Source organism: Barbus barbus (assembly GCF_936440315.1).
Source record: "Barbus barbus genome assembly, chromosome: 29".
NCBI classification, from domain to species: domain Eukaryota; kingdom Metazoa; phylum Chordata; class Actinopteri; order Cypriniformes; family Cyprinidae; genus Barbus; species Barbus barbus.
Window position 1 is genome coordinate 13,354,205 of NC_136757.1, and position 25,920 is coordinate 13,380,124.

General features: G+C 35.5%; 1 protein-coding gene across 1 annotated transcript in view; it reads right to left on the minus strand.

Moving 5' to 3' along the window:
* LOC306849078 (hemicentin-1-like) overlaps positions 1–25,920 on the minus strand; it is a gene marked incomplete at its 5' end in the record, with an annotated part of 74,571 nt that overhangs the window by 40,392 nt on the left and 8,259 nt on the right. The window contains 18 exons of the mRNA XM_079383935.1: positions 2,288–2,447; positions 2,520–2,679; positions 4,577–4,689; positions 6,352–6,496; positions 6,593–6,720; positions 6,803–6,898; positions 9,850–10,044; positions 11,470–11,628; positions 13,500–13,613; positions 14,796–14,923; positions 15,241–15,382; positions 16,057–16,329; positions 18,674–18,795; positions 19,821–19,965; positions 20,331–20,594; positions 20,871–20,991; positions 21,104–21,210; positions 21,321–21,492. Coding sequence (XP_079240061.1) covers positions 2,288–2,447; positions 2,520–2,679; positions 4,577–4,689; positions 6,352–6,496; positions 6,593–6,720; positions 6,803–6,898; positions 9,850–10,044; positions 11,470–11,628; positions 13,500–13,613; positions 14,796–14,923; positions 15,241–15,382; positions 16,057–16,329; positions 18,674–18,795; positions 19,821–19,965; positions 20,331–20,594; positions 20,871–20,991; positions 21,104–21,210; positions 21,321–21,492 — 2,744 coding nt within the window. The remainder of the gene's footprint in view (positions 1–2,287; positions 2,448–2,519; positions 2,680–4,576; positions 4,690–6,351; positions 6,497–6,592; positions 6,721–6,802; positions 6,899–9,849; positions 10,045–11,469; positions 11,629–13,499; positions 13,614–14,795; positions 14,924–15,240; positions 15,383–16,056; positions 16,330–18,673; positions 18,796–19,820; positions 19,966–20,330; positions 20,595–20,870; positions 20,992–21,103; positions 21,211–21,320; positions 21,493–25,920) is intronic.

Genomic DNA, 25,920 nt, shown 5'->3' on the forward strand with positions numbered 1-25,920 from the left:
GGCAGATGTCTTTGGAGTGGCGTGTTATTCTCGTCAGGCAGACTGAGACATCGACTAGCTGTTTTATGAGACAGGAAGCTCCTGGAGACTCAAACATTATGCAGGCTACACTTCTCCCTTCGTGACTATCACTCAAAACACACACACACACACACACACACATTCACAGGTTTCATTCCTTACTTTACCAGGAATACAGAGTCTCAACGTTCCAGTAATTCCCTTCTTTCACAGACAGACCACATTACCTAATCCTAAAGCTGTCATCCATACATCCTTGCAATACCTATATCTGCTGCATCCCTCTGACTAATGCCATCAACATGCTCCTACTAAACAAATCCCAGCACGCTTCCCTTTCTGATCCCTACAGCTACAGCCCCACTGCCATCATCAGTTTACTGAGCAAATACATCAACCTCGATGTAATGAACTTCACATCTGTTTTCCATTGAACCTCATGTGATTTTACACCTTGCATTTCTAATAGGTATGAGTCCACAGGACCTTCATAATGACTAGGAATTAAAAAAAAGAAAAAAACTTTTCTGCTACACATGCATTTACAGGTTTTAGGTCTGATCTTAATTTGATAAAGCCAAAATCATTCAACATTTGTGGCATAATGTTGATTACCACTTAAAATAATTGTGATTTGTCCTTCGTTTTCTTTTAAAAACAGTGAAGTGAATGAGGCCAATTTTAGAGGATTTAAAAGCAGAAATGTGAAACTTTATAAATTTTATAAAAGCACCTTCTGAACATTTATTCTTCTATTAAAACTTGTGCATTTTTGAGCTTTAAAGCTGTTTAAATCATCATTTTTAACTGTTGTTTTAGGGTTTACATTATGTTGTCATGGTAACAAAGTTGTAAAATTGGATATAGCTTCACAAAGAAAAGCTTAGTGTTTTTTTTTCCTCACTAAAATCATGTTAACATGAATATTGTTTGTCTTGTGGCTGTATTATTGAAACACAGTATTGCTTTGAGTAATGTTTACAGACTGGCGTCATTCTCGAGTGACTCATGTAACCCAGATTTTTGTAACCCAAATGATATCAATTGAGCTAAACGGATATTAAACCTGGAATATTTCTTTAAAAGAAGGCAAAAATATCAACTTTAACCAGTATAAGAGAGTCTTATCTCCAGTTACTTTTACTATGTGACATCATTGTATTCCTGGGTAGTTTACCATCTGGCCTATGATAGATCACTACAATTAAAAACACACAGCTATATCCATCACTCTCAAAACATGAAATTAGTGAGAAAAAAGATGCTTGCAGATGATGCTTTCACTTAAGTCAAATAAATGCAAAGCATCAGTCCATCAGGATGAAATCTAATGTGTCTCCTTCATAACAGAGCACCGGTGGCTCTTGCTGAAACCGAGCTGGCTCTAGTTCTTGTCCAGGGGAGTTAGAATGAGGTAAGAGAAGTCAGCTGGGGTGAATTGTGACACAGCTGAAGCCTTTTATAGATGGCTACATCACCTCACCAGGGCCCATTCCTTCACAGCAAGAAAACTTCAACACTCATCAGGACATATTTTTGCCATTTATTATGTACTATAACAATATTTCTAAAAGCAAAATCTTCAGTTAAAAATACCTCATCATTTCTGGCTTCACAAAACAGGTTTTGTGACACTATCATAAGAATCTAATGAGCACATTTGGTCTGTGACCTTAGGCTGCTTGACAAGTTGTTTTCTTTTCTCCTTTTTTTTATAAATCTGTAAATAAAATATGAAAATAAAACGAAAACTGGGAACCTTTTACGAAAAGTATCTGCCAGAATTGTTTAACAATTTCACACAAATGGTGTACCTCAAGGTTTTTTTGTCATTATACGCTTTGGGACCAGGACAATTTCTGACCCAGAACATGTCCTTCCAAACCTATATGATTTTTTTTCTTATACGGAACATTTTTACTGTCCTTAATATGGGCCAGATTTGACAGGTGAGCATAGTTTCTTAGGACAATAGATGGGTTAAATGACAAAATGTGGATAAGCTGAAAAATACACTACTGTTTAAAAGTCAGTAATACTGTGAAATATTACAAATTAAATAACTATGTAAATATATTTTAAAATGTAATTTATTTCTGTGATGGCAAATCTAAATTTTAAGAAGCCTTCCGTGTCACATGATCCTTAAGAAATCATTCTAATATGCTTAAGAATCATTGTTATATTAGCGTATGAATGATAGTGTGTTAGGTGTCTTTTATATGGTGTAGGACAGGTACGAAAGGACTGATTATTATTCTCCTACCAGGCCGTGACAGGAGGTATCGGTAGCCCATTTCTGCTCCAGGTCACCAGAGGTGTAGGACTTCCATGAACTTCACATGGAAGGATGACCTCTGATCCAACCTCTGCTGCCATTTTAACCACGGCCTGTGACCCTTCAGCACCAACAATTCTTGGTTTGCCTATTGAAATGAGAGACTCAGAAAATACATCTACACTAATTCTTTTTAGTAAATCAACCATATGTTCCTTACTGTTAACACTCAGATGCATCTCTCTGCTGGTGTAGCCCACAGCACTGGTGGCGGCGCACACATAAACCCCTGCATCCTCCGATGTAGGACTGGGGATGTACAGACTCCCATCAGCTGCCTCAAGAGGTGCAGACACAGGCCTGTTTGAGGGATCTCGACCCTGGGGAGAGAAGATGATGGCAGACAACCTGAATACCCTGAGACAAGCATGTTGGGCTAGAAGGATGATTACAGTGCCTTAAAGTTCTCCTGGGAAGTTTTGAGCAGGAAAGTCGTAATTACGACGTCAGGTCCGTTCAAATCACTTCGGTTGGAACAGGATGAAAATACACGTTTTCTATTTTCTATATAAAAAAAAAAAAAAAAAAATCAAGAAGATTTTTCACTCTACGTCCACAAAATAATTAATTTTTTTCAAGATTTATTTTTGCCTTTATTAGGATAGGACAGTATATATGTGAAGAAAGGCCCACGAGCCTGAACTTGAACTTGAGAGGCTGTGTAGTGCAGAGAAGTGCTGCCCGTAAGGCTATTAGCGCAGACTGCTTTTTATCTTTTTATTTGATTTATGAAGGTGCTGTAAACTGAATCATTAAATCCTCCTTATTTTTCACAGCTACTGTCTTTGAATGTGCAAGACTTCTGATACATAAGCCACTATAGCTAAATAACTAGTAGAATAACAAAGTCTAGTAAACGGTAAAGCCATTTTGCTCAACAAACAAGTGTGTCAATGATTATGATAAAAAATACAAATACCAGTTTGCAATATAAAGTAGCATAATATAATTTTTTTTTGTACAGCTAAAATAACTGGAAGCCATGGAAGCAAATTTCTACCACAGAATAAAAAAATTAAAAGGTAATTGCGATTTTTATCTCACAAATCTCAGTTTTCTTTCTTTTTTTATCCCGTGGCAGAATCAAGCTTCCATAGATTCAACCACAGAATAGAAAAAACAAAAACGCCTTTTATCTCACAAGTCTGAATTTTAATTTTCTTTTTTTATATCCCGTGTTGGAAAATTTGATAGATTGCACCACAGAATAAAAAAATGAAAAAATGTAATTGCAACTTTTTAGCTCACAATTCAATTTTTTTTCTTGCAATTACAAATACATCTCACTTTTCTGACTTTCTTCTCAGAATTGCCAGCCATAAACTTGCAATTGCGAGTTAACATCTCACAATTCTCAAGACATTTTTTTTCTCAAAATTGTGAATTTATATTGCAAAAACAAAGAAAAGAATTTTAAGATAAAAAGTCACAATTACCTATTTTTTTTTATCATGTGGATGCTAAAACTGCTAGCTTTGCACATTAAAGACACAAATGGCTACACCTGCTCTTACATTGTAGAATAATACAGGAGTTTGTACACCCACCTTAGTTTAACTAAAAAATAATAATTCGTTTGAACAAATTTACTATTAAAACAGACACTGCATCCATTGCATGTCACTGACATGCCCCCAACTCGAAAACTAAGGGCTAAAAGAACATCCAGAGTTTCCCAATCACAATTAGGGCTTTGTGGTGACATTCATGTGCATTCAACTTGTAAAAACAATCTTTCCGACATGACTTGAATGCATCATTGGAATGCATATCCTGTCCGAAACCTCTGAAGCGGCTTCTCAGGTTACCAGGAATCAGGCATTCCTCCTGCATATCCCCTAGCCCCTTTTTACTCTGAAACAAGATGACTGTAGCAGACCTTCTTTCATGTGACCAGAATAGCAATTTACATGCCTCGAGCGGATACTGCGGACAATACACCACCAATTTATTGTTTTGTGAAACAGCGGTGGAAAACTTAACCTCCCATGGCAGGGGCAGGCGGACGTGAGCGTACATTCATTTGAAAGGCGATTGGGAAAGCCATGCATCAAAGATGAATAGGCTGCATCAGCACTTCTCCTGCCTCCATTATGCTAAATTATTCCAGCTAACTGTTAAGCAAGGTGCGATCTGTCACTATCTGTTACTGCTGGGATGGTGACACAGCCAGCAGCACCATTACTGAAAAAAAAGACCACAGTAAGAGTGATGTACCTTGGACCAGACGATGGTGGGTTTGGGAACCCCACTTGCTTCACAGGACAGGGATATGGGTGTGCCCTCGTTGGCTGTGTAGTGCAGAGGACCAGCCTTGATATCAGGAGGGGCTGCAAAAGTAGGTCAGAATAGCAGCTGTTCACGAGGCCTTAACAACCAGCGGTTCACAATTAGAACTTCACACCAAAGATTCTTCACAAGGAATCCAGCTTATCGCTTCTAAATATGAAAGTCTAATATTAGCATCTATTTTAGCTTCATTAAGGACCAGATGGATTACTGTAATGCTGAATGTACTATGATTTTCTTTATACATATTTTTTGTTCTGTTTCCACTAACAATAAAAACAATCTTAAGAGGAGATACGGGTTACTTGAGAAGTGAAAAATCGTTTAATTAATCAGTATTTTTGGATGTTTTTTTTTATAAAAAAAAAAAGTTTTCAGAGAATACAGAAAATATATTTTAAGCATAATCCTCAATAATGTCCTTTTTTCTTTTTATTTATATAAATACTTTTTTTTCTAAAAAACAAATACTGAAAACAAGTTTATTAAGTTATATTTATTTTTCCAAGTAAATTTATCATGACATGTAGATTGATTTTATACTTTTGTTCATTGGAAAACACACCAAAATGTTAATAAAACTTGTTGATTTTACTGATCATAAGTTTAATAAGCCATCATTTGTATTTTTATTAATTTATTGATTTTTATTTTCTTTCTTTCTTTTAATTTTATATCAATATCTGTCTAATTAACATCTTTATTTAAATTTTAATAGTATTAATTATGAACTATATTTTAATGATGTATTTTTCATGTCGGACTTCTGTAGCTTCAGTGTTCTTAAAGATTGTAGATGGAGACTCTTTTCTGACATGTAATAAGAGAACCATTTTACCCATTGCCATTAATGGTTCCCTTTTATGAAATAATGCAAAAATAAATTCAGATAAATTTAAATGCATTTGAAAATATTCAAAAATTAATTGCTAAATTAGATTTTAATACGTTTACATAAATATGTTTTGTTAATTTACTTATAATGCTTCGTATTTTTAAAATATACTTTAATTCTAAATGTAATTATTATTTATTATATTACCCAATATGTATTCTCTTTCCCCTCAAAGTACATTTGTATTATATTTTTTTTTGCATGTGAATATGATTTCTGCATGTTTTATTAAGGTAAATTGAAGATGTTAATCAGACAGACATTGATATAAAATGTTAAACCATAAATTATGAGGGATTGTTTGAAACCAGTGTACTGGTTCTTTTAATTTGGTTGTCTGAAAAACTGCATATTGCTGCATAAAGCCATCCATCTTTCTTCTTCCATTATCTCCTCATTACACTCTTGCTATCATCATGCTGATAAATCTAGACGGTGAAAAAAATGTAAATCAATTAGGCCACGTACACATGAGCTTTTTATGAGCTAAGACCAAACAACATGCCTAAAAGTGCTTGTAAATATGAGGACATGGCAACACTGCAAGACTTTTTAAAGCAGTCTCCCGAGCATAAACAAAGCGCAGCACATCTCTCAGCGGTAGTTTAGTTAAAATCCATGGACAAAAAGAGTCTTTAGCCAAAAAACGACAGATACCAAACGGCCAAATTCTTCTTCACTGCGGGAGTGACTGCTGTTCTGTACACACATGGAACAATAATTTCCATGCATTTAAATGCGGTTGTGACTCCTGAAACTTACAGTGTGGACGTGGCCTACTCAGTGATAACAGGCCCTGCCTACTAACCATGAACTTCCACTGTGACGGTAATATTGGCTGATCCTGCTACATTGATGGCAGTGCACGCATATGTCCCAGCATCACCTGCTCCAGCTCTATCTACATGCAGACTGCCATCACTCCTTAGAAAGACTCTTCCGCCAACATGCACCTAGAGACAGAGTGATCATACACAATAAAAGAATAAGTGTAAACAAAACATGTCCATTATCCCTGAATTTCAATTTCAATTTCTCTTGTCACTCACTTGTTTTCCATTGTGCGTCCAGACTCTGTCAGGAAAAGGAATGCCATCTATTAACACACAGGGAAGGTTCAAAGGCTGACCGATCATCACTGTGACAGCTGGTGCACCTTGAACTAAAAACGGGGGCTCTGCAAACAGGACAGATAATTACTATGACAGTTTATGGTGAAACTATTTGTAAAATGTGTTGAGAACAATATATTTTCATACCTAAACCAGTAACAGTGACTCTGGCTAGAGCCTTGATGGATCCAAACTGGTTTTTGGCCTCACAAACATAAACACCTTCATCATCAACCCAAACACCTGCAGGGAACAGAAGAACGCTGATTAGAACATAAAGGACTCTTTTGTAATTAATCTTATAAACATGTCATTTCATACTTTAGTCATTAACAAACCATTAAGCTTAATTATAGTTTGCTGTTAATAATGTGAAATGGATGTGTGGTCGCTAATTAGCTCACATATGGATGTGTTTGTGTGTTTTTGTTTTTGGTAACGGCTTTACTTCATTAATAAAGTGTCATCTTGACCTTTGTATCAAAGTCAGGATAAAAACAACATACAGGACATGCAGTCAGGAATGTGACTAGTTTAGCGATACACACAAATAATAACCTACAATATGACATCTAAAATAACAGACATTAGAACAATATAGTACTATAGATAAAGTTGCTAATTTATAGCAGAGATGCACAATATATACAGTAAATACTATATCAGTTATAGTCAGCTATTAGAGATATTGGACATATAAATGAATATGTAGCAGCCAGTATTGGATATGTAATTATGTATGCTCATTTCCAAATAAATGCTGTACTAATAAATTTATGTTATTAACAAATAATAAATTGATTAATAAAAATAATAAATGAAATCATACATTTAACAAAGTTTTATTATCTATAATGTTTCTTGATATTATATTCTATATTATATAGATATTAATCTATATTAATAGATTATATATTTAATATTAATTTCAGACATTTTTAATTATTGCTTTTTTCCTTTTTTACATTTACATTACCTTTGTCATCATCTAACACTCACTTAAATGTAATTAACCAATTCACATTACAAACTAAAAAAATTAAACATATTATACAATTTAATTTTATATATATAAAAAAAAAAAAAGGTAAACTAAGCTGAATCTGAGACATTCTGAAGATTACATGTAACGGTGTTATTAAATTATTATTACATTTAACAGCTCAATAACACTAACACTTAACTGTAATCTTTAGCATATGAAATAACCTGAAAATAATTATGACCTTATCGTTTCAGACAGAATTTTCATATCAGTGCATTCCCAATTCATGAACCCATTTCTCCACAGTTTTCTACTTCATGCTTGGATTAAAAATAAATAAATAAAAAGATTCTACAGATGACCTCTTGGATCTACAGCCATTTTTTATGATGAATGGTTTTTAATGACTAAATAATGAACCATTAAAGTTTTAAATTAGTTGAAAAAGCATTAGATTCTTGGCGCTTTTGGAAGAGAAAGAGAATTTATAGCAATGCTGATTTTCTTGTATTTAAAGCCCAGCTATTAATTCCATTGTGATGACAGTTCTGACTTCATTAGTGGTTATTCATTCTTGTTTGAGAGCATTACGTACTCACTACTTTATATGCAACTGTTCATCTGATTTAAAACAATGAATCTGTTGTTATGAATGTTGTGCAACAGTCTGCATGTGTTAAATTCATACAATAGTCATTTGCAATCACATTAGTAGCTGTTGAAACAGATTTAAATAGTATAAATCAGTGTCAAATGTGCGCAATTGTGCAAGTATGGAGTATTATATGTACATGCAGTGCTATGCGAGTAGGAATAATCTCAAATTTTCACACATACACTGCTGGCCCAAAGACTTTTTGCTGTTTTTGAAAGTCTCTAATGCTCACCAAGGCTGCATTTGTTTGATCAAAAATACAATAGCAATGGTAACATTGTAAAAATGTATTAACATTTTAAATAACTGTTTTTAAAGTAAATTATTTCTGTGACTGAAAAGCTCAATTTTCAGCATCATTACTCCAGTCACATGATTCTTCAGAAATCATTCTAATATGCTGATTTGTTGCTCTTATCAATGTTGAAATGCTCTTAAACTTATCAATGTTGAGAGCAATTGTGCTGCTTATATTTATGGAAAAACTGTCATACGCTAACATTCAAAAGTATGGGGTCAGCATGATTTTTTTAATTTTTAAATTAGTTTATTATGAATGCTTTTGTACAGCAAGTATGCATTAAAATGATCAAAAGTGACAGTGAAGACATATATAATCTTACAAGAACAAAAAATCTAATATTTCAAATAAATGTTGTTCATTTAACTTTCTGTTTATCAAAGAATCCTGAAAAAAATAAATCACTGTTTTTACAATTATTAATCAGCAAAAACAAAGTTGATAATAATAATAATTGTTATTAAAAACTGAGCACTAATAATAATTCAGCAGCAAATCACATATTAGAAGAATGCTTTCTGAAGGATAATGTGACACTGAAGATTGTTGATTGAAGGCTTGGCATCATTGGAACAAAAACATATTTCAATAGAAAACAGTTATTTTAAATTGTAAGAATATTCCACAATATTGCTGTTTTTACTGTATTTTTGATCAAATAAATGCAGCCCTGGTGAGCAAGAGACTTCTTTCAAAAACATAAAAAAAAATCATCATTATTATTCCAAACTTTTTGGCAGTGTAGGCCTATATAATCACAAACTCTCAAGGGGAAGGTAGAAACAGACCCATTTGCTCAAAATGCTTTTAGTAATCAGGTTATCCAACACCAGATGAGCTGTTCAAGGCTAATACTATAGAGGCTGTCCAATAAAAACATTATAGCCTTTAAACATTTAGAGCTCTGCTTTGTCCATATGTAGCTCCCTGCCCTGCCAGAAGCTCCGGTGTTGGCTCTAGAGGTCTGCGGTTTGACTTTTTACCCCACCCAACCCCTGAGTGGGCCTGGGGTGAGGAGACCTCCTCTCAGCCCACTCTCTGAGAGAGGAAGCTCTCAGCTGTACGCTTTCTATTTCCTCTATCGCAGCAGTTGCTTTCAAACCCTCCCCTGCATGTCAACACCTAACATAACATCTTCACTATCCTCCAGTGGTTGAACCTTATCCGTTAGATCCTCACGTTTATTATCTTGGAGGGATTGTGCTAGCAAACAACCATCCCTAAACTATTCAAAGATAGATATAGAAACTCACTCTGAATCTGAAGGGCACCGGAAGGCAGTTGAGAGGTGCCGACATGGCCAGATGACTTGCCAAAAATGGGACGTCCGTCCTGGCGTCTCCATGTCAGAAAAGGTGTGGGGAAACCGCGGGTGATGCATGGTAGAGTAATGTTATCACCCACACTGGCTGTTATGTCCATGGGAGACTCGGAGAACGTTGGAGCAGCTGCAAAAAACAAAAAAATAAAAACACTTTGTTTGCAAAAAGTGAACAAAATGTATTGTAACATATGTAAATAATTAAATAAAGAAAAAGATAATAAAAAAGAAAAAAGAAAAAGAAATAATCTTCAACTCTCCTTCTTTATAAATTAAATATTTTTAATAATTGCTTTTATTTGGATTTTTCTAGACTCACCTGTTTCCTCTCCTCACTATTATTATCATTATTATTGTTGTTGTTGTTTGGGGGGGGGGGGGGGTTGGTTTAGTAATCAGTATTATTATATTACTGTGTTTTTTTCTGTTAATAAGTAAAAATGAAATGTAAAAAAAAAATTACAAAAGTAAACAAACAAACAAACCATTCATTTATATTTAAATAATATTTAAATAATTTGATTTGGCTTCAGACAAACTACAGACTACTTTTTTTTTAGAAAGGGGGGCCCTCACAAAGGCATCATAGTATTTCGGGGTCCCTGGCATAAAAAAAAGTGTGAAAACTCCTGAATTACATCTGTGAACAAAGTAAAAAATATCTAGATAACTTAATAAAAAATAAGCTTTATAACCAATATTAAACTGAACAAATTTATTTCCAACATATTTTTCCTTTTTCCCTTCACAGATTATATGTAGGACAATAATTATGACGAAAAAAAAAAATAAAAAAAATAAATAAAAATAAATATATATATATATATATATTTTCTCCCATTCCAGTTTAATATGCAGAAACAACCAACTAAACAAAGGCATCTATAAGTTGATTCTCTCAAAAAGTTTAGTCACATTGCTCAGTTTATATGTATATTATGACCAGATAAATATTTTCTTAACCAATGGTGTGAGTTTGGATGCAAGAACACCTGTCTGGTTGACCAATGGCAGAAAGAGGAAGCATTCTGGAACTAGAACATTAATCAGTCGTAATAGATAACAATTATTATTTCTGCAATTACGCTTAGTGATGCTAGTGGCACATATCACTTTTAATGCAAGTTCTATATAGTGTTATTATCCAGTTCTGAATCACTCAAGCATGCTTGTAAACTGGCCATGAGCTACTGGGAGTCTAAGTATCCTGTCAGGAGCTGTTAAAAGTCCCGTTAAACACACATTCCAAAAAAAACTAATTTTGCTCTCCAAATTTCACACTCTGCAACAAAGCGGAGAGAACATTTCCACTTGTGGTTTGGAAGCTCGTGGGCTTATGGGTGTGTTCTGCTTAAAATCAAATAGTTCTGTCCAAGGTTTTTGATTCATGCTATGAACTACATATGCTTCAAAGTTTTGGAAAAGCAATAGAAATACTGCGACAGTGAGCTCAATAACTAAAAGCCCACATAAAATGAAACCGTTCTGTATAAAATGCACAGTAATATTTATATTGTGTCAACTTGTAATGCAGCTGAGGTCTTGTTCTCACCTCCCACCTGTAGTATGACCACAGCAGAGGCAGACCCAGCAACGTTTGAGGCCACACAGGTATAGTCTCCAGAATCCAGTTCCTGAACCCCACGGATCCGCAGCGATCCACGATGGACATTCTGCTCCGCAAATGGAACTGTTCCCAGATCCAGATCCCCTGAAGACGGATGGTGCAAGAATCAAAGAAAACATACACCATTGCTGTAACAACCCACTACAAGTAATGCAATATCCTAAACAGTTTCTAAAATCCAGAAAATTAATAACAGTCTCGAAAGCATGAAGAAATATTATCATATGTTGTGTGTTGATAAATTTATACATTTGATTTGGTTGAAGTTTGGTCTGTTTGACACATTGTCATTTTACACATTTTCATCGATTAAAATTATATAGTGCATTCAGAAAGTATTTAGACCCCCTTCACTTTTTTCAATTTTGTTATATTGCAGCCTGATACTACAATTGTTTAAATAAAATTTTTTCTCAATCTACACACTGTACCTCAATGACAAAGTGAAAACAGAAGTTTAGAAATGTCTGTAAATTTATTAAAAAGAAAAACTTAAATATCACATTGACATAAGTATTCAGACCCTTTACTCAGTACCTAGTTGAAACACCTTTGACAGAAATTACAGCCTCGAGTCTTTTTGGGTATGACGCAACAAGCTTTGCACAGCTGGATTGGGGGATTTTCTGCAAATCCTCTCAAGCTTGGTCAGATTGAATGGGAACCGTCGGTGGACAGCCATTTTCAAGTCTCTCCAGAGATGTTCGATAGGGTTCAAGTCAGGGCTCTAGCTGGGCTACTCAAGGACATTCACAGAGTTGTCCCTAAGGCACTCCTGTGTTGCCTTGGCTGTGTGCTTAGGGTCACTGTCATGTTGGAAGGTGAACCTTCTGCCCGGTCTGAGGTGCGGAGCGCTGTGGAACAGGTTTTAATTGAGGATATCTTTGTACTTTGCTCCATTCAGCTTTCCCGCAACCCTGACCAGTCTCCGCCTCTGAAAAACATCCCCACAGCATGAGGTTGCTACCAGCACACTTTACATTTGGGATGGTACTCTGCAGATTATGAGCAGAGCTGGTTTCGTTTAAAGATGATGCTTAGAACTGAGGTTCATCAGACCACATAATCTTGTTTCTCAGAGTCTGAGGGTCCTTTAGATGCTGTTTTGCAAATTCCAAGTGTGTTTTCATGTGTCTTCACTGAGGAGAGGATTGAGTTTGGCCACACCACCATAAAGCCCAGAACGGTGGAGTGTTACAGTGATGTTTGTCCTTCTGTAGGTTTCTTCCATCTGCATATATGATCATGGAGCTCAACTAGAGTGACCATCAGGTTATTGGTCACCAGTCTAGACAAGGCCCTTCTCCATTAATTACTCAGTTTGGCTGGGCGACCAGCTATTGTTAGAGTCCTGGTTGTGCCAAACTTCTTCCATTTGAGAATTATGGAAGCCACTGTGCTCTAAGAACCTTTAGTGCAGCAGAAATGTTTTTGTAGCCTTGCCCAGATCTGTGTCTCGATATAATCCTGTCTCTGAACTCTGTAGGCAGTTCCTTTGACCTCATGGCTTGGTTTTCGCATTGATATCCATTGTCAGCTGTGAGGTCTTTTATAGAGAGGTGTGTGCCTTTCCAAATCACGTCCAATCAATTTAATTTACCACAGGTGGACTCCAATCAAGGTGTACAAACATCTCAGCAATGATCAAGAGAAATGGGAGGCACCTGAGCTAAATTTCAATGTTGTTGCAAAGGGTCTGAATACTTATGTACACGTAAATGTGATATTTCATTTTTTTTTTTTTTTTTTAGACATTTACAGACACTTCTAAAATTCTGTTTTCACTTTTTCATTATGAGATACAGAGTGTAGAGTAACATGAAAAAAATGTTACTCAGGCTGCAACATGAAAAATGTAAAGGGGGTCTGAATACTTTCTGAAGACATTTTCATCAAAAAACAATTAAAAACTGTAAACAGAGGTGAGGTGTCTTGTGCTTAAGGACAGTATTTACCTTTTTGCCATTTTACCAATGGAGGAGGAGTGCCAGAAGCCTGACATTCGAGACTGGCATCTTCACCAGCAACGACCATCACCACCTGCTGTGTCACAGAGATGCTCGGAGGCTCTGAGAAAACAACAAGTGAGAAAGAAATTAAAACTAGCATTGTTTAAATATCATGTAAATATCTGCCTTTGTAAATATCTGATTATGTTCAGAATTAAATATTAGCTTACTACTTACTGAAAGTGCACAGTATGCACTGTATACTGCCAACTACTTCTTAAAAATAGTAAGTGTAACAGTATGCATTATTCTATGATAAATATTGTAGTATGTTATAGTGTTTTCACATGATCTCATTGCATTGAAAAATTTTAAGTGACATCCAATCATTTCATATTTTTCATCTAATTTAGTAAAAAATTGTCTAAAACATGAATAATATGGGAGGAATAAAATAACGAGTTAAACACTTAAAAAAAATCAAAACTGATATTACTCTTGGTTCATCCATCAAACTACTTTTAACAAAAATTTATATTTTTATTCAATAAGGATGCATTCATTTAAAAAAAAGTGGCTGTAAAGACCTTTATAATGTTTTAAGATATTTCTATTTCAAATAAATGCTTTTTATTTATCAAAAAAAAATATATATTTATCACAAAACTAGTATGCAACGCAAGCATTTTTAACATTGATAATAACATGAAATGTTTCTTGGTCAGCAAGTCAGCATATTAGAATGATTTCTGAAGGATCATGGGACACTGAAAACTGAAAATTCAGCTTTGCCAACACAAGATTTGAATATTAAATATATATTTTTATTATTTTAAATTGTAATAATATTTTACAATATTACTGTTATATTTTAAAATTCAATTTTACCATCACAGCAATATATTTAATTTTAGAATCTATTACTATTTTTTACTGTATTTTTGATCAAATAAATACAGTATTGGTGACCTCTTTCAAAAACATTTTAAAAATGTTTAAGTTTAGTAAGCCAACTGATTTAAGTATAACATTCCAAGGCTTGACAAAATTCAACAGAAATATTTGAGTGCCAAACAGTTTAATAAAAGCAACTATATAACGTTTTGCTATTTTGAGTTTGAAAGGTCAGCCAGCAGATGGAATCTCATTTATTTTTTATGCATGCTGTCATGTCACTATAAAAGTTATTGTCAGTTATATATTCAATCTATAACTCAAAATGACAGAAGACTTTACTTGGTTTACTATGGTTTACTATGCACAAGCATTTCCATCAACAGAGCCACTGACTCCAGCTCCCACCTGCAAAACTGAGGCTAACAGACTGAGAGGCAGTGCCAGCCTCGTTGGTGGCCAGGCACGTATAGTTCCCAGCATCCTCTGGGACAACTCCTCGTATCGTCAGTGTGCCAGACTCAGAGAAGCTCATTCTGAAAGCACAGCCAGGGTTATATTATCCTAAGACTGCAGATGTAATGATTATATTACAGAGACAGTTGTGTTGAGCACTTTTCAAACTGAACAGTGTTTTCTTTCCATCAAACTGACTTCTAAATGATCACAGCATCGATGTCAGATTTATTCTGATGTTTTGACCAAAACTCAGACTATTAATGGTTTGCGGACAGTTTATTCAAACGGAAATAAACTATAAATGATCCATTTTAGGAAAGTAGATAAAAATAACCATCTCAAATTATGTGTGTAGATGTATAGTGAGAGAAGGGAGGGGGAGCTGGTCGACTACCGATGGTGGTTGGACAGAAAGCTGTTGCCATGGCTCCAGAAAACCTTTGGAGGAGGGGAACCAGATGCCGAACAGGAGATGCGGACCTCAACACCCAGAGAGAAGCTTTGTGTCTGAGGGGAGACAACCACAGATGGGGCCTCTGTAAAGGAAACAGAAATAAACGGTGAATCATCCTATACTTACAGGGACAGTTTATCCAAAAATGAACAGTCTGTCTTTATTTGCCCACTCTCATGTCGTTCCAAACCCATATATTGTTGTTTTTTTTCCATGGAACATACAAGAAGAATGTTAAAGAATCTTTACATAGATATTTTTTAGACTGTAACATTTCATAGTAGGATTGTGCATTCTGTTTGCAATTATGTGTTCTGTCAAATTAAGGAATTGAGCTGGAACTGAATTGCATTCTGGATGGAGACAGACAGACAGACAGACAGACAGATAGATAATTTTTAGTGAATTATTCCTACACATTACTTGGCACAAAACCTTTGAGTCTGCAGGCATGGCAAAATGGATGATGAAAACTCCACACACTATAATAGTATAATAATGGTGGAAGTCTTACTGCACATGATGAAAGTTGCTCACAGTGAGATACACTTTATCGATTTGTTTGACTATTTTGTCTCCAAAAGGACCCGCCAATGTAAGATCACATTAATCTTCCTTATTCGAAACATGCAGGACTTAATCTTGCTGGCAATGTAGAAGCTGCTCTGTGGTTTGGAGGGTTTTAATGGAAAACACATGGCGGTAGGACTCGTGAGGCCGCAGGAGCTGAGTGTTTGACCAGGTGCTGCAGAATACCTAGGACCACCAGCCATACGGCAGCCTGGCTCTCTCCGTGGGCGTTTGTGGCTCTGCACTGGTAGGGTCCGGCGTCTTGGCTGCGAACCCAGCTGATCTCCAAAGAGGAATTGGCCAGTACTTTCACCCTTCCTGAGCGGGATGATAAAGCGGTGCCGGTCCGATACCAGGTCAAGTTGTGCCGCACAGAGCCTTGAACCTGACAGGACAGCACTGCCACTGTCCCTGGGAATGACGTCATATTCACAGGAGGATGCAGAACAGGAGGGGGCTCTGCATTAAGACAAATGATGATGACATGCTTATAAAAAGACTACAGTATGTGAGGCAGCAAATCTCTCAGTTTAATGTTGTCATAGCAGTCAAATACAAGACTTTTGGCTGTGACTTACAATTCCATTGCAAAAAGCTTTTCTCATTTAGAGTTTCCTTTAATTCTGGAGATTACACCATCCTTAGCAAGCTGAAGCCTTGTTTATATTTTCACATGACCCATGCACATTGTGTGCGCAGTTCACGACACTCAAGAGGCATTTATACTTGATATGTTCCACACTGAAATATTCTTCGCAACAACAGAAGGCAGCATGCAGAAAATATTAGCTGAACCAGCAAGTAATATTTTTACATTAACTGAATTTCACATTAACCTAGCCAGGAAAAAAAACACGTAGTTTTCAGTGAACATCATGTTTTTTTTTGTTGTTTTTTTCTGCCTAGGTCAATGGAAATAGCTTTTCTTGATCATTTACAAAAAGTGCACAAAACAACAAATGCACTAGTATATACTCTAACTTCTACTCTGGTTACAAACGACTACATTTTAAATTACTTTATGATTTAATATTTCATATTTATTTAATATATTTAATATTTACATTTAGTCATTTAGCAGACACTTTTATCCAAAGCGACTTCCAAATGAGGACAATGGAAGCAATCAAAATCAACAAAAGAGCAATGATATGCAAGTGCTATAACAAGTCTCAATTAGTTTAATGCAGTATGTAGCAAGGTTTTTTTATAGAAAAAGAATAGAGCAAGCTAGTGTTAGAGGCCCTTTTTGCTTTTGTTAATTGTATAATAAATAACAAGAAAACAAATAGATAAAATACAAAAAGATTAGAAAAGTTTTTTTTTGTTTTTTTAAGAGTAGCATTAGAAAAGAGAGTGCTAGAGTTAGAGGGTCAAAATATTTAATATGAATATATATGTTAATATTAACATATATTTTATAATATTAATTTTATATTTAAGTTATTCAATTTTTACATTTATTTATTTGTTTTTTTATTAATAACTTAATATTTCATATTTATTTAATATATTTAATATTTAACATATCTATTTTATATATTTTAGAATAATAATTCTATATTTACATTATATAATTTTTACATTTATTTATTTATTTTTTATTTTATATTAACAACTTAATATTTCATATTTATTTAACATTTAGTAGTTGACATATCTAATATATTTTTAATAATAATTTTATATTTAATATTTATTTAACATTTAATATTTTAAATATATGTATTTGTTTATTTATTTATTTCATATTAAAAATGTTATATAGAAATTTATTTAACATTTATTTATTTAAATTACATTTCCTTTTTTTAATTACTACATTTATATCAAATTACATATAAAACAACTGTATTTAGCTATATATATATATATATATATATATATATATATATATATATATATATATATATATTATATATATATATATATATATATACACACACTCACCAGCCACTTTATTAGGTACACCTGTTCAATTGCTTGGTAACACAAATTGCTAATCAGCCAATCACATGGCAGCAACTAGATGTGGTATTTTCTTGGCACATTTTGGGCCCCTTAGTACCAATTGAGCATCGTTTAAACGCCACAGCCTACCTGAGTATTGTTGCTGAACATGTCCATCCCTTTATGACTACAGTGTACCCATCTTCTGATGGCTACTTCCAGCAGGATAATGCACCATGTCACAAAACTCAAATCATCTCAGACTGGTTTCTTGAACATGACAATGAGTTCACTTTACTCAAATGGCCTCCACAGTCACCAGATCTCAATCCAATAGAGCACCTTTGGGATGTGGTGGAACAGGAGATTCGCATCATGGATGTGCAGCCGAAAAATCTGCAGCAACTGCGTGATGCTATCATGTCAATATGGACCAAAATCTCTGAGGAATGTTTCCAACACCTTGTTGAATCTATGCCACAAAGAATTAAGGCCGTTCTGAAGGCAAAAGGGGGTCCAACCCGGTACTAGTAAGGTATACCTAATAAAGTGGCCAGTGAGTGTATATATATATATATATATATATATATTTTTATACAAAAAGTTTCATCTTATAAAACATTGATTCTGAAAGGTATGTTTCTTGTTTTAAGGACGTTTAGATATTTTTACTGAAAAACAAATAATTATATAAAAATAAGGATTTTTTTACAGCGTGGCGACTGTGCTGCAAAGACACTGTGCTCGTAAAGTTACAAAAATCTAGAGGTGCACAATGGTCCAAAACTGAAAATGTGAAGACTGTTTTGAGTATGGAAAAAAAGGAAGTAAAATGTGTGTATCCATGCAGTACCTCTGACAGTGAGTTGCGTGAGAGCTCGTCCCATGCCTGCAGTGCTCTGGGCCACACATTCATATGCTCCTTCATCACTACCTGAGGCATGGGGAATTTCCCATGATGCTTTAACTGAAGACCTTCAATTACAAAAAATTAGCGGGTGTAAGTGATGAGTCCAAAAGTGCAGCCTTTGATCACAAACATGCATTTAACCTGCACAGAAATTCACTTGTGCACAAGAATGGGGTCAAGAATGGAAAGAATTAGACTGAAAATATAGCGTTACAGATTACAAATGATACAAACTTATTCAAGCACGCAGAGATGGCAGCAGGTGAAAGGAAAAAGACAGTCTGATGTCACTAACAACTAGCTTGCACAGAATACCTTTCAGTATAAGTCAACATTATTTCATGTTCAAAATGTAATTCAAAACAGAGTGCCCTTTCAAGAACACCCCCTCCCCCGCAAAAAAACAAACAAAAAACATTTTCTTTCATTCTTCATGATGACTTTCTTTTTGTGCTATGCACACAACCCCTGCTGTTCATATTCATTCCAAGATTGATATGTCAGTGAAAGCTAACAAATCCTTCTTGGGTTAGGTTTGAATGTTGACTGTAAATGAATGCCCCGTGTCAGCAAGCAGTATCAAACAGAGCAAGAAATTGTCCAGCAGATTTTCACTTTAACATCTGCTCCATTATGTTTACTTAGGTCCATATCACCAGAGAGAATGCCTGCAAAAGTGTTTGTACATGTTTGGGTTCAGAGAGATATGAAGAAGGAGATATGCCAGAAAGACAAAACAGAGAGAGAAAGAAATATATAGAATGGGAAAGTGGGAGAAAAAAAAAATCCACTTTCTACAATATGGTACAAAATTGGGCCTGAAAACTTCTTTCTTTTAAAACAAATTGGTCTGAAAAGAGGGGTACAGACATTTGATATGCTTAAAACAAACTACTTTTCATCCTAGGTTAATATTTTGATTACCAAGAATATCTAATAGTACCCAAAATATAAAAACATGCTTTAAAAAAACTAATGACAAATCAAATTGTACTGAATTTGTGTGATGTGTAAGATACAAAAGAAACAGAAACAGACAGAGACGAGAAAGAGGACCATATAAAAAGATAAGATTTGAGGAGAGCCTCACTCATAGGTTCTTTCCTCTCCTATTGTGCTTCCACCTTTGGTGAATCTCAGTCTATAGGGCAGGTCACTCTCCACAGAGCAGTCAATCGTAGCAGGCTGCATGTAGAAGCCTCTTACCACAGTGGGCATGTCCACCCGTGGAGGCTCTGCAGGGTGAGAGGAGGGCAAAAGGTTAAACTGGTTCACAGCTGGGTTACCCAACACAATATAAACAATGTCAACTTGTGTTTTTTATGCAAACATAAAAACAATACACTCTCTTGACACGTCTAAGAGCACCAAGCCCATTCAAACAGAAAACAAACCAAAAAATAAAAAGTATTTATACGTATTTATACAGTGTTCAAACAGTTCAAAGTTTAAACAAAACAAAGCAGAAATTAAAAACAAAAAAAAAGTATTTATACAGCGTTCAAACAGTTCAAAGGTTAAGCTGATTAGATGGATTTTAAATGCAACTAAACAAACAAACAAAAAACTAAGTATTTATACAGTGTTGAAAGATGCTTACCTGGGATAATGTTGGTATATGACACACTAGACAATCTCTGAAAGTTATAGCCATCTCCATCATTTCCAGACACTTTGAGGAAGAAGCTCTGAGATGGTGTTCGAAACTCTGGGATCCTCCAAATACCTTCTGAGCCTCCATCATCAGGCAAAGGCACAGGAATGGTACGCAACGAGCGGCCCCCTAAAGATACTAGCTCCATATTGGTAACCAGACCAGGAGGCTTCAGACCTGAACACTTCAGCATCACGTGGGCTGGAACGCCTGGAGGAAAACTGGATATGTTAGATCTATAATTCTCAATACAGTTAAGTCATGTGCATTAATTTCTGGTACTAATTGAGTAATATCCAGCAAAATGTGGCTGGAGCAATTATTAAATGAAATATTAACTGGTTTAAATCATTATTTAACAATAAAACAATTATATTTTAATAGCATTAATTTGATTATTTTAATTATTTTAAATATTTTTAGGCTATCGCTGGAGCAATAATCAAAGAAAAAGGATTATGTAGCCACATGATGATGTAGTAATACCTTTAATAGGTCTCTCTCTGGTTCTATTGAACTCTGTGACAGGTATACTAGAAAAACCCGCCCTGAAGTCCAGGTTGCTCACACCTGTTACTCTAAGTGTGTGTCTCCCACCGCAGCCCACCTAGACGGGAGAAAAAGCAGGATTCAATCACTGATATTTTTCAGAAGTATCTGTAGTTAACAGTTGTTATCTAGGATCATGGTAGACGCTGTTCAAAGCTTCTTGGTGGTACCTTTAATGTCCATGGTCCTGGTCGAGGGTTCTTCAGGTTGACCACCCGTGCTGAGTTTGGGATGTTGAGCAGTTCTGTCAGACCCTGTCTCTCTCCAACTACGCGACCTATAATTATTTAGATATTGATTTTAAAAAGGTTTATTAATTGCAGAAGATTGAAGTTTCAATCTGCAGTAATTCCTGGACAACTGTTTAATATAAAAGCATATGCCTACCAAGAGGGTCTCTGAGCTCAATTTGTGGTGCTGGACCACTCAATGACACGGTGACTTCTTTTAAACTGGGGTCAAAAGGCACCTCCCACTGAGTCTCCTGGGCAGTTTCATGGTCGGACGAGAGAAGGTGGACCTTCATAGCCTGGACAGTTTCCTCAACCCATTTAAGAACCTAAACAAACATATGAATTATGTTTGTATTCCAAAAGTATTAAGAGGTTTCATAGTGCAAACAAGAAAATAATGAACAATATTTGTGAGAGGACACTGTATGGAAAGAGCAGCTTAAACATTCTCCTAAATATTTCATTTTGTGTTCTACAGAAGAAGAAAAAAAGTCATACAGTTTCAGAATGATATGGGGAGAGTAAATGATGATCTTCATTTCTAGTGAACTATCCCTTTATGTTTTACAGCATGACACAGTATATGACCAAAAGACTCAGATCAACATGAATCCTTTCAAAGACAAGAATTGCTGGCAAGGTAGGATCCCAGTGACATCATTTGTTCATGTAGACTGTTCACTGTCTCATAGAGGTATGTCACAAGCGGATCCTTATTAAACAGTGAGGAAATGAGCTCAGATCATCTGTCAGAGAGAGAATGCAAACTAGTCCTGGACCAACAGGCTATTAATTTATCAAAGAGCAGCACAAACAGTAAAAGACTGGATGATCACAGAAGATCACAGCAGATATTTATATATCGACATGGCAAAAAGTACAGGTAATGCATTAGTCATTTTGAAACCATTCCAGATGAGACAAGCAGCTTCAAATATAGACATGAACAGATTAAAAAGATAGTTCACCCAAAAATGAATGTTCTGTGATCATTTCCTCACCCTCATGCCCTTTCAAACCTTCTTGACTTACTTTCATGAATCACAAGATTAACAAAAAAGCAACCTAATGGTCCATTTATTTCTGAAGTCATTTGATGTGAGAAACCTTCTCAAATTAAGTCATTATTCACTTATAATCTTCTCATTCAGCTGTGACCAGATAATTTAATGGACCACATTTCTGATCATTTTATTGTGCTTTTGCATCTTTCATTTTTGTGCAAAAAAAAAAAGCATTCAGGTTTGGAATGACATGAGGTCAGTAAATGATGACAGAATGTTCATTTTTGAGTGACCTATCCATTTAACTTCATTTATTTTGAATACTGCAAGGAGTTCAAAACAGCAGATGTGCACCAGGACGAGATGATACTCCTCTAGCTGGTAACGTGACATTAGGTTCATTATTTAACTCACCAACTGTCCAAATGCATTACAATGACCTGAAAGAACTTAAATACATTTAAAATCAACTTTACATCCCATAGTGGATAATTGGGCATGGGGTTTTACTAGGTATAATCAATTAAAGATCATTATTGTGGACAATTTGATACATCACAAAGGAAATTGTGTTTTTACAGCAGCTTATTAGCACAAGGAGAGCGTAAGAGTTAGTATTTTTAGATTTCAGTCATTAACTCCTTTAGAGGCAGCTGTGTGTATTTGTTCTGACCTTTTTATATTGAGCACAGACATAATGGCTGCTCTGTGTCCATAACACTGAACGAAAACACCGCTTCAGTAAGTCCTCGAGAATGACGCTTATTTAACACATCTTTATACATTTACGAATGAGAGAGAAAATCGGAGTGAGCGTAGCCTTTGATAATTTCATTACTCAGATTCTCCACTATTTCTTTCACTCTTTCGCTCTCTCATTCTCTCTGGCTGTAGACGGCAGCTGGTTCCTTTCGGAGTTTACAACTGGAAACAGCTGTAATGAGTGCCACATGTGCAACTATCCCCCACAGAGCAGCAAAAAGCTCACCAATGACCTACATCTGCTCAAACCAATGTCTGTTTCAGTGGACCTCTCATGGGAGCCGGGAAGATTAGCCTAGTGATAGAAAATCGACAAAAAGACCATAGCGGAGGGAAATATTGTCAACTACGGTCTGTGTACATCTAGGAAAGGTTTGAAAGGTGCCCCCCCAAAAGACATCATCAAAGCCAAAGGGATCCTGAAACCACATCCAGCGTGACAAACCTTAATGGGAGGCAACAGACCGGCTTCCTCTGGAAGCTAAACTGTCATGTTTCAAAGATAAGTTGTGGAGGAGTGTTGGTCGGGAAGCAGAGATGTGGAGGTCAGCTGAGGATGAGTCGAATTCCAGCTTAGCACCCACACTGTTTGGATAACTTATGGTTTAAAGGGACGGTTCATCTAAAAGTAAATAATAAATGACCCGAATGTCCTCAATTACTCACCCTCACATCATTCCAAACCTGAATGCCTTGCTATTCCATGGAACACAACGGGAGAAATGAAAGAAATAAATGTAAGTGAATGGGGACTTGAGCTTTCAAGCACAAAAATGTATCATAAAAGTAGTCCATGTGACCAATGCACTTTATGCCACATCTTAAGAAGTCATAGTCATAGAAACAGATCTGAAATTTTAGTTATATTTTATTATTTTGGGGTTTGAAATACTGAGTCCCCACTCACTTTAATTATATGAATAAAAGCAGCCAGTACATTCTTCAACTTTTCTCCTTTTGGGTTACACTTTATTTCGGTAGACCACTTTAGACATTCTATTAACTATAAGTAACTTTTCAAACTACACGTCAACTAATTCTCATTAATTTGCAGCTACATATCTACTAACTCTCAGAGTAGACTGCTAGGTTAGGTTTAGGTTTAGTAGAATAAGTTGACATATACTTGAAAAATTTCTTATAGTCAGTATGTTGTGGGCCCATCAAAATAAAGTGTAAGAAGATATTAAGCAGATAGTCTACTAATACTCTAATGACTGCTAGTTGACATGTAGTTGCAAAGTTACTTGCTGTTAGTAGAATGTCTAAAGTGGACTATCGAAATAAAGTGTTACCTCCTTTTGTGCTCTACAGAAGTCTTACAGGTTTAAATTGACATGAAGGTGAATAAATGTCCTCACGTCATTCCAAACCTGAATGCCTTGTTCTTTAGTGTTCGGGACAACTGCCCCTTGAATGCTCCACTGGAAAGATACTGTATTATTGGGATCCAGGAATCACACACACAGGAAAAAAAAGGAACTTGGACAGACTGTAACTCGCTTTAGATAAAAGCATCTGCCAAATGCGTTAATGTAGGGACCCAGAGAATTAAGTCTCTAACCAAGTTCATTTCAACTATTCAGTGGAGAATGCCTAACACCTGCTTGTTTTGTTTTTTTCCTGTGACACCGAAGCAAAAAATACATTTGTCTTCCTCTCTCAAAGGTGACCTCTAAATGTTATCCATATTACAGACAAAACTTTGGTCACCTATGACAAAAACAGAGCAGGAGATCCAGACTAGACTGGATCTAGTTACACTTGGTAAGACACTCTTGCTATTAGGTCTTTTTGACAGAAAACACCTGTGGGCAACGTCCATGTGCTGGTTTAAGTGATGTTGAACCACTTTGGCTGTGAAAGTGTCATATTGAATGGATTTGTGGATAAAAAAATACTGTTATAAAGGTAGGAATATTAAGAAATATCCTATTCCTCCACCCTCTTTATTTATTCACTTGACATTTTTATTTGATCAAGTAATGTGCATTTCTGTCTGCGCATCTAATTTCTGAAAAATTTCTGCAAATAAAAGAGATTTTCCTTAGAAACCCTTTGAGCAAAGTGTGATTTTAATTCAAATTGATATATAACTAAATTTTGTACATTACTGACAGAAACTATCACTATTTAGGATCAATGGCTCACACATTAAGGATCAATGGGAAAATCACTATTGTTAAATTCAGGGGCTCTCAAACTGGTCTGTGACCCCAAGGGGTCTGTAGCAGTACTTCAGTTAACAAATATATAATATTGAAATAACATAATTTAAATCTAAAATTAAAAAAGCTAGAGTTCAACAAAATTAACCCTCTGAAGTTCAAAGGTATAAAGTAAAAATGAAAATGTAATGTACAAGTACATGACACCATACATGATTTTTTATGTCTTTGCAATGTAAGTGTCTTTACAAAAATGTAAATAAATAAATATACTGTACAGATCTAAATCTAGGCCAGATTTGCAACACTCAGTTCCAGTTCCTCGCTACCTCACTATATCCACTAAATGAAAAAGGTTGAAGATCCCTGGTTTAGGTGCACTATAAAAAACAAGATCTTCCATCACTACTAAAGTCTCCTGCCCAGCACTACCAAAATCTCCAACCTTCACCTTGAGCTTGGCCGGCCTGAGGTTTCAGCCAAACCATTAGACCCTTTAAAACACCACCACGCTTTCATAAAGCTTTATCTGCAAATCACTCCAGTGATTAAGCTCAGCCCCTTCCTTTGTTTAAGCAGTGCCTCCTACTTCAGATCCACAAAGAGCTGTCTGTTGGAGACGTCCAAGTGGACCCTGGACAGGCAGCTGTGCTGGATAGAGCATGCATGATAGATCATATCCGGGATTACTAAGTAAAATAAGCCCTGCTCCCTCTCTTTGCCCCCTTCCCCTCCCAAAAAAATGACAAAGTGCTATGTGTATTTGATTTGGCTCTCACTTATTTAACTCCTATCAGAGAGCTGTTGCGGTTAGATGTGG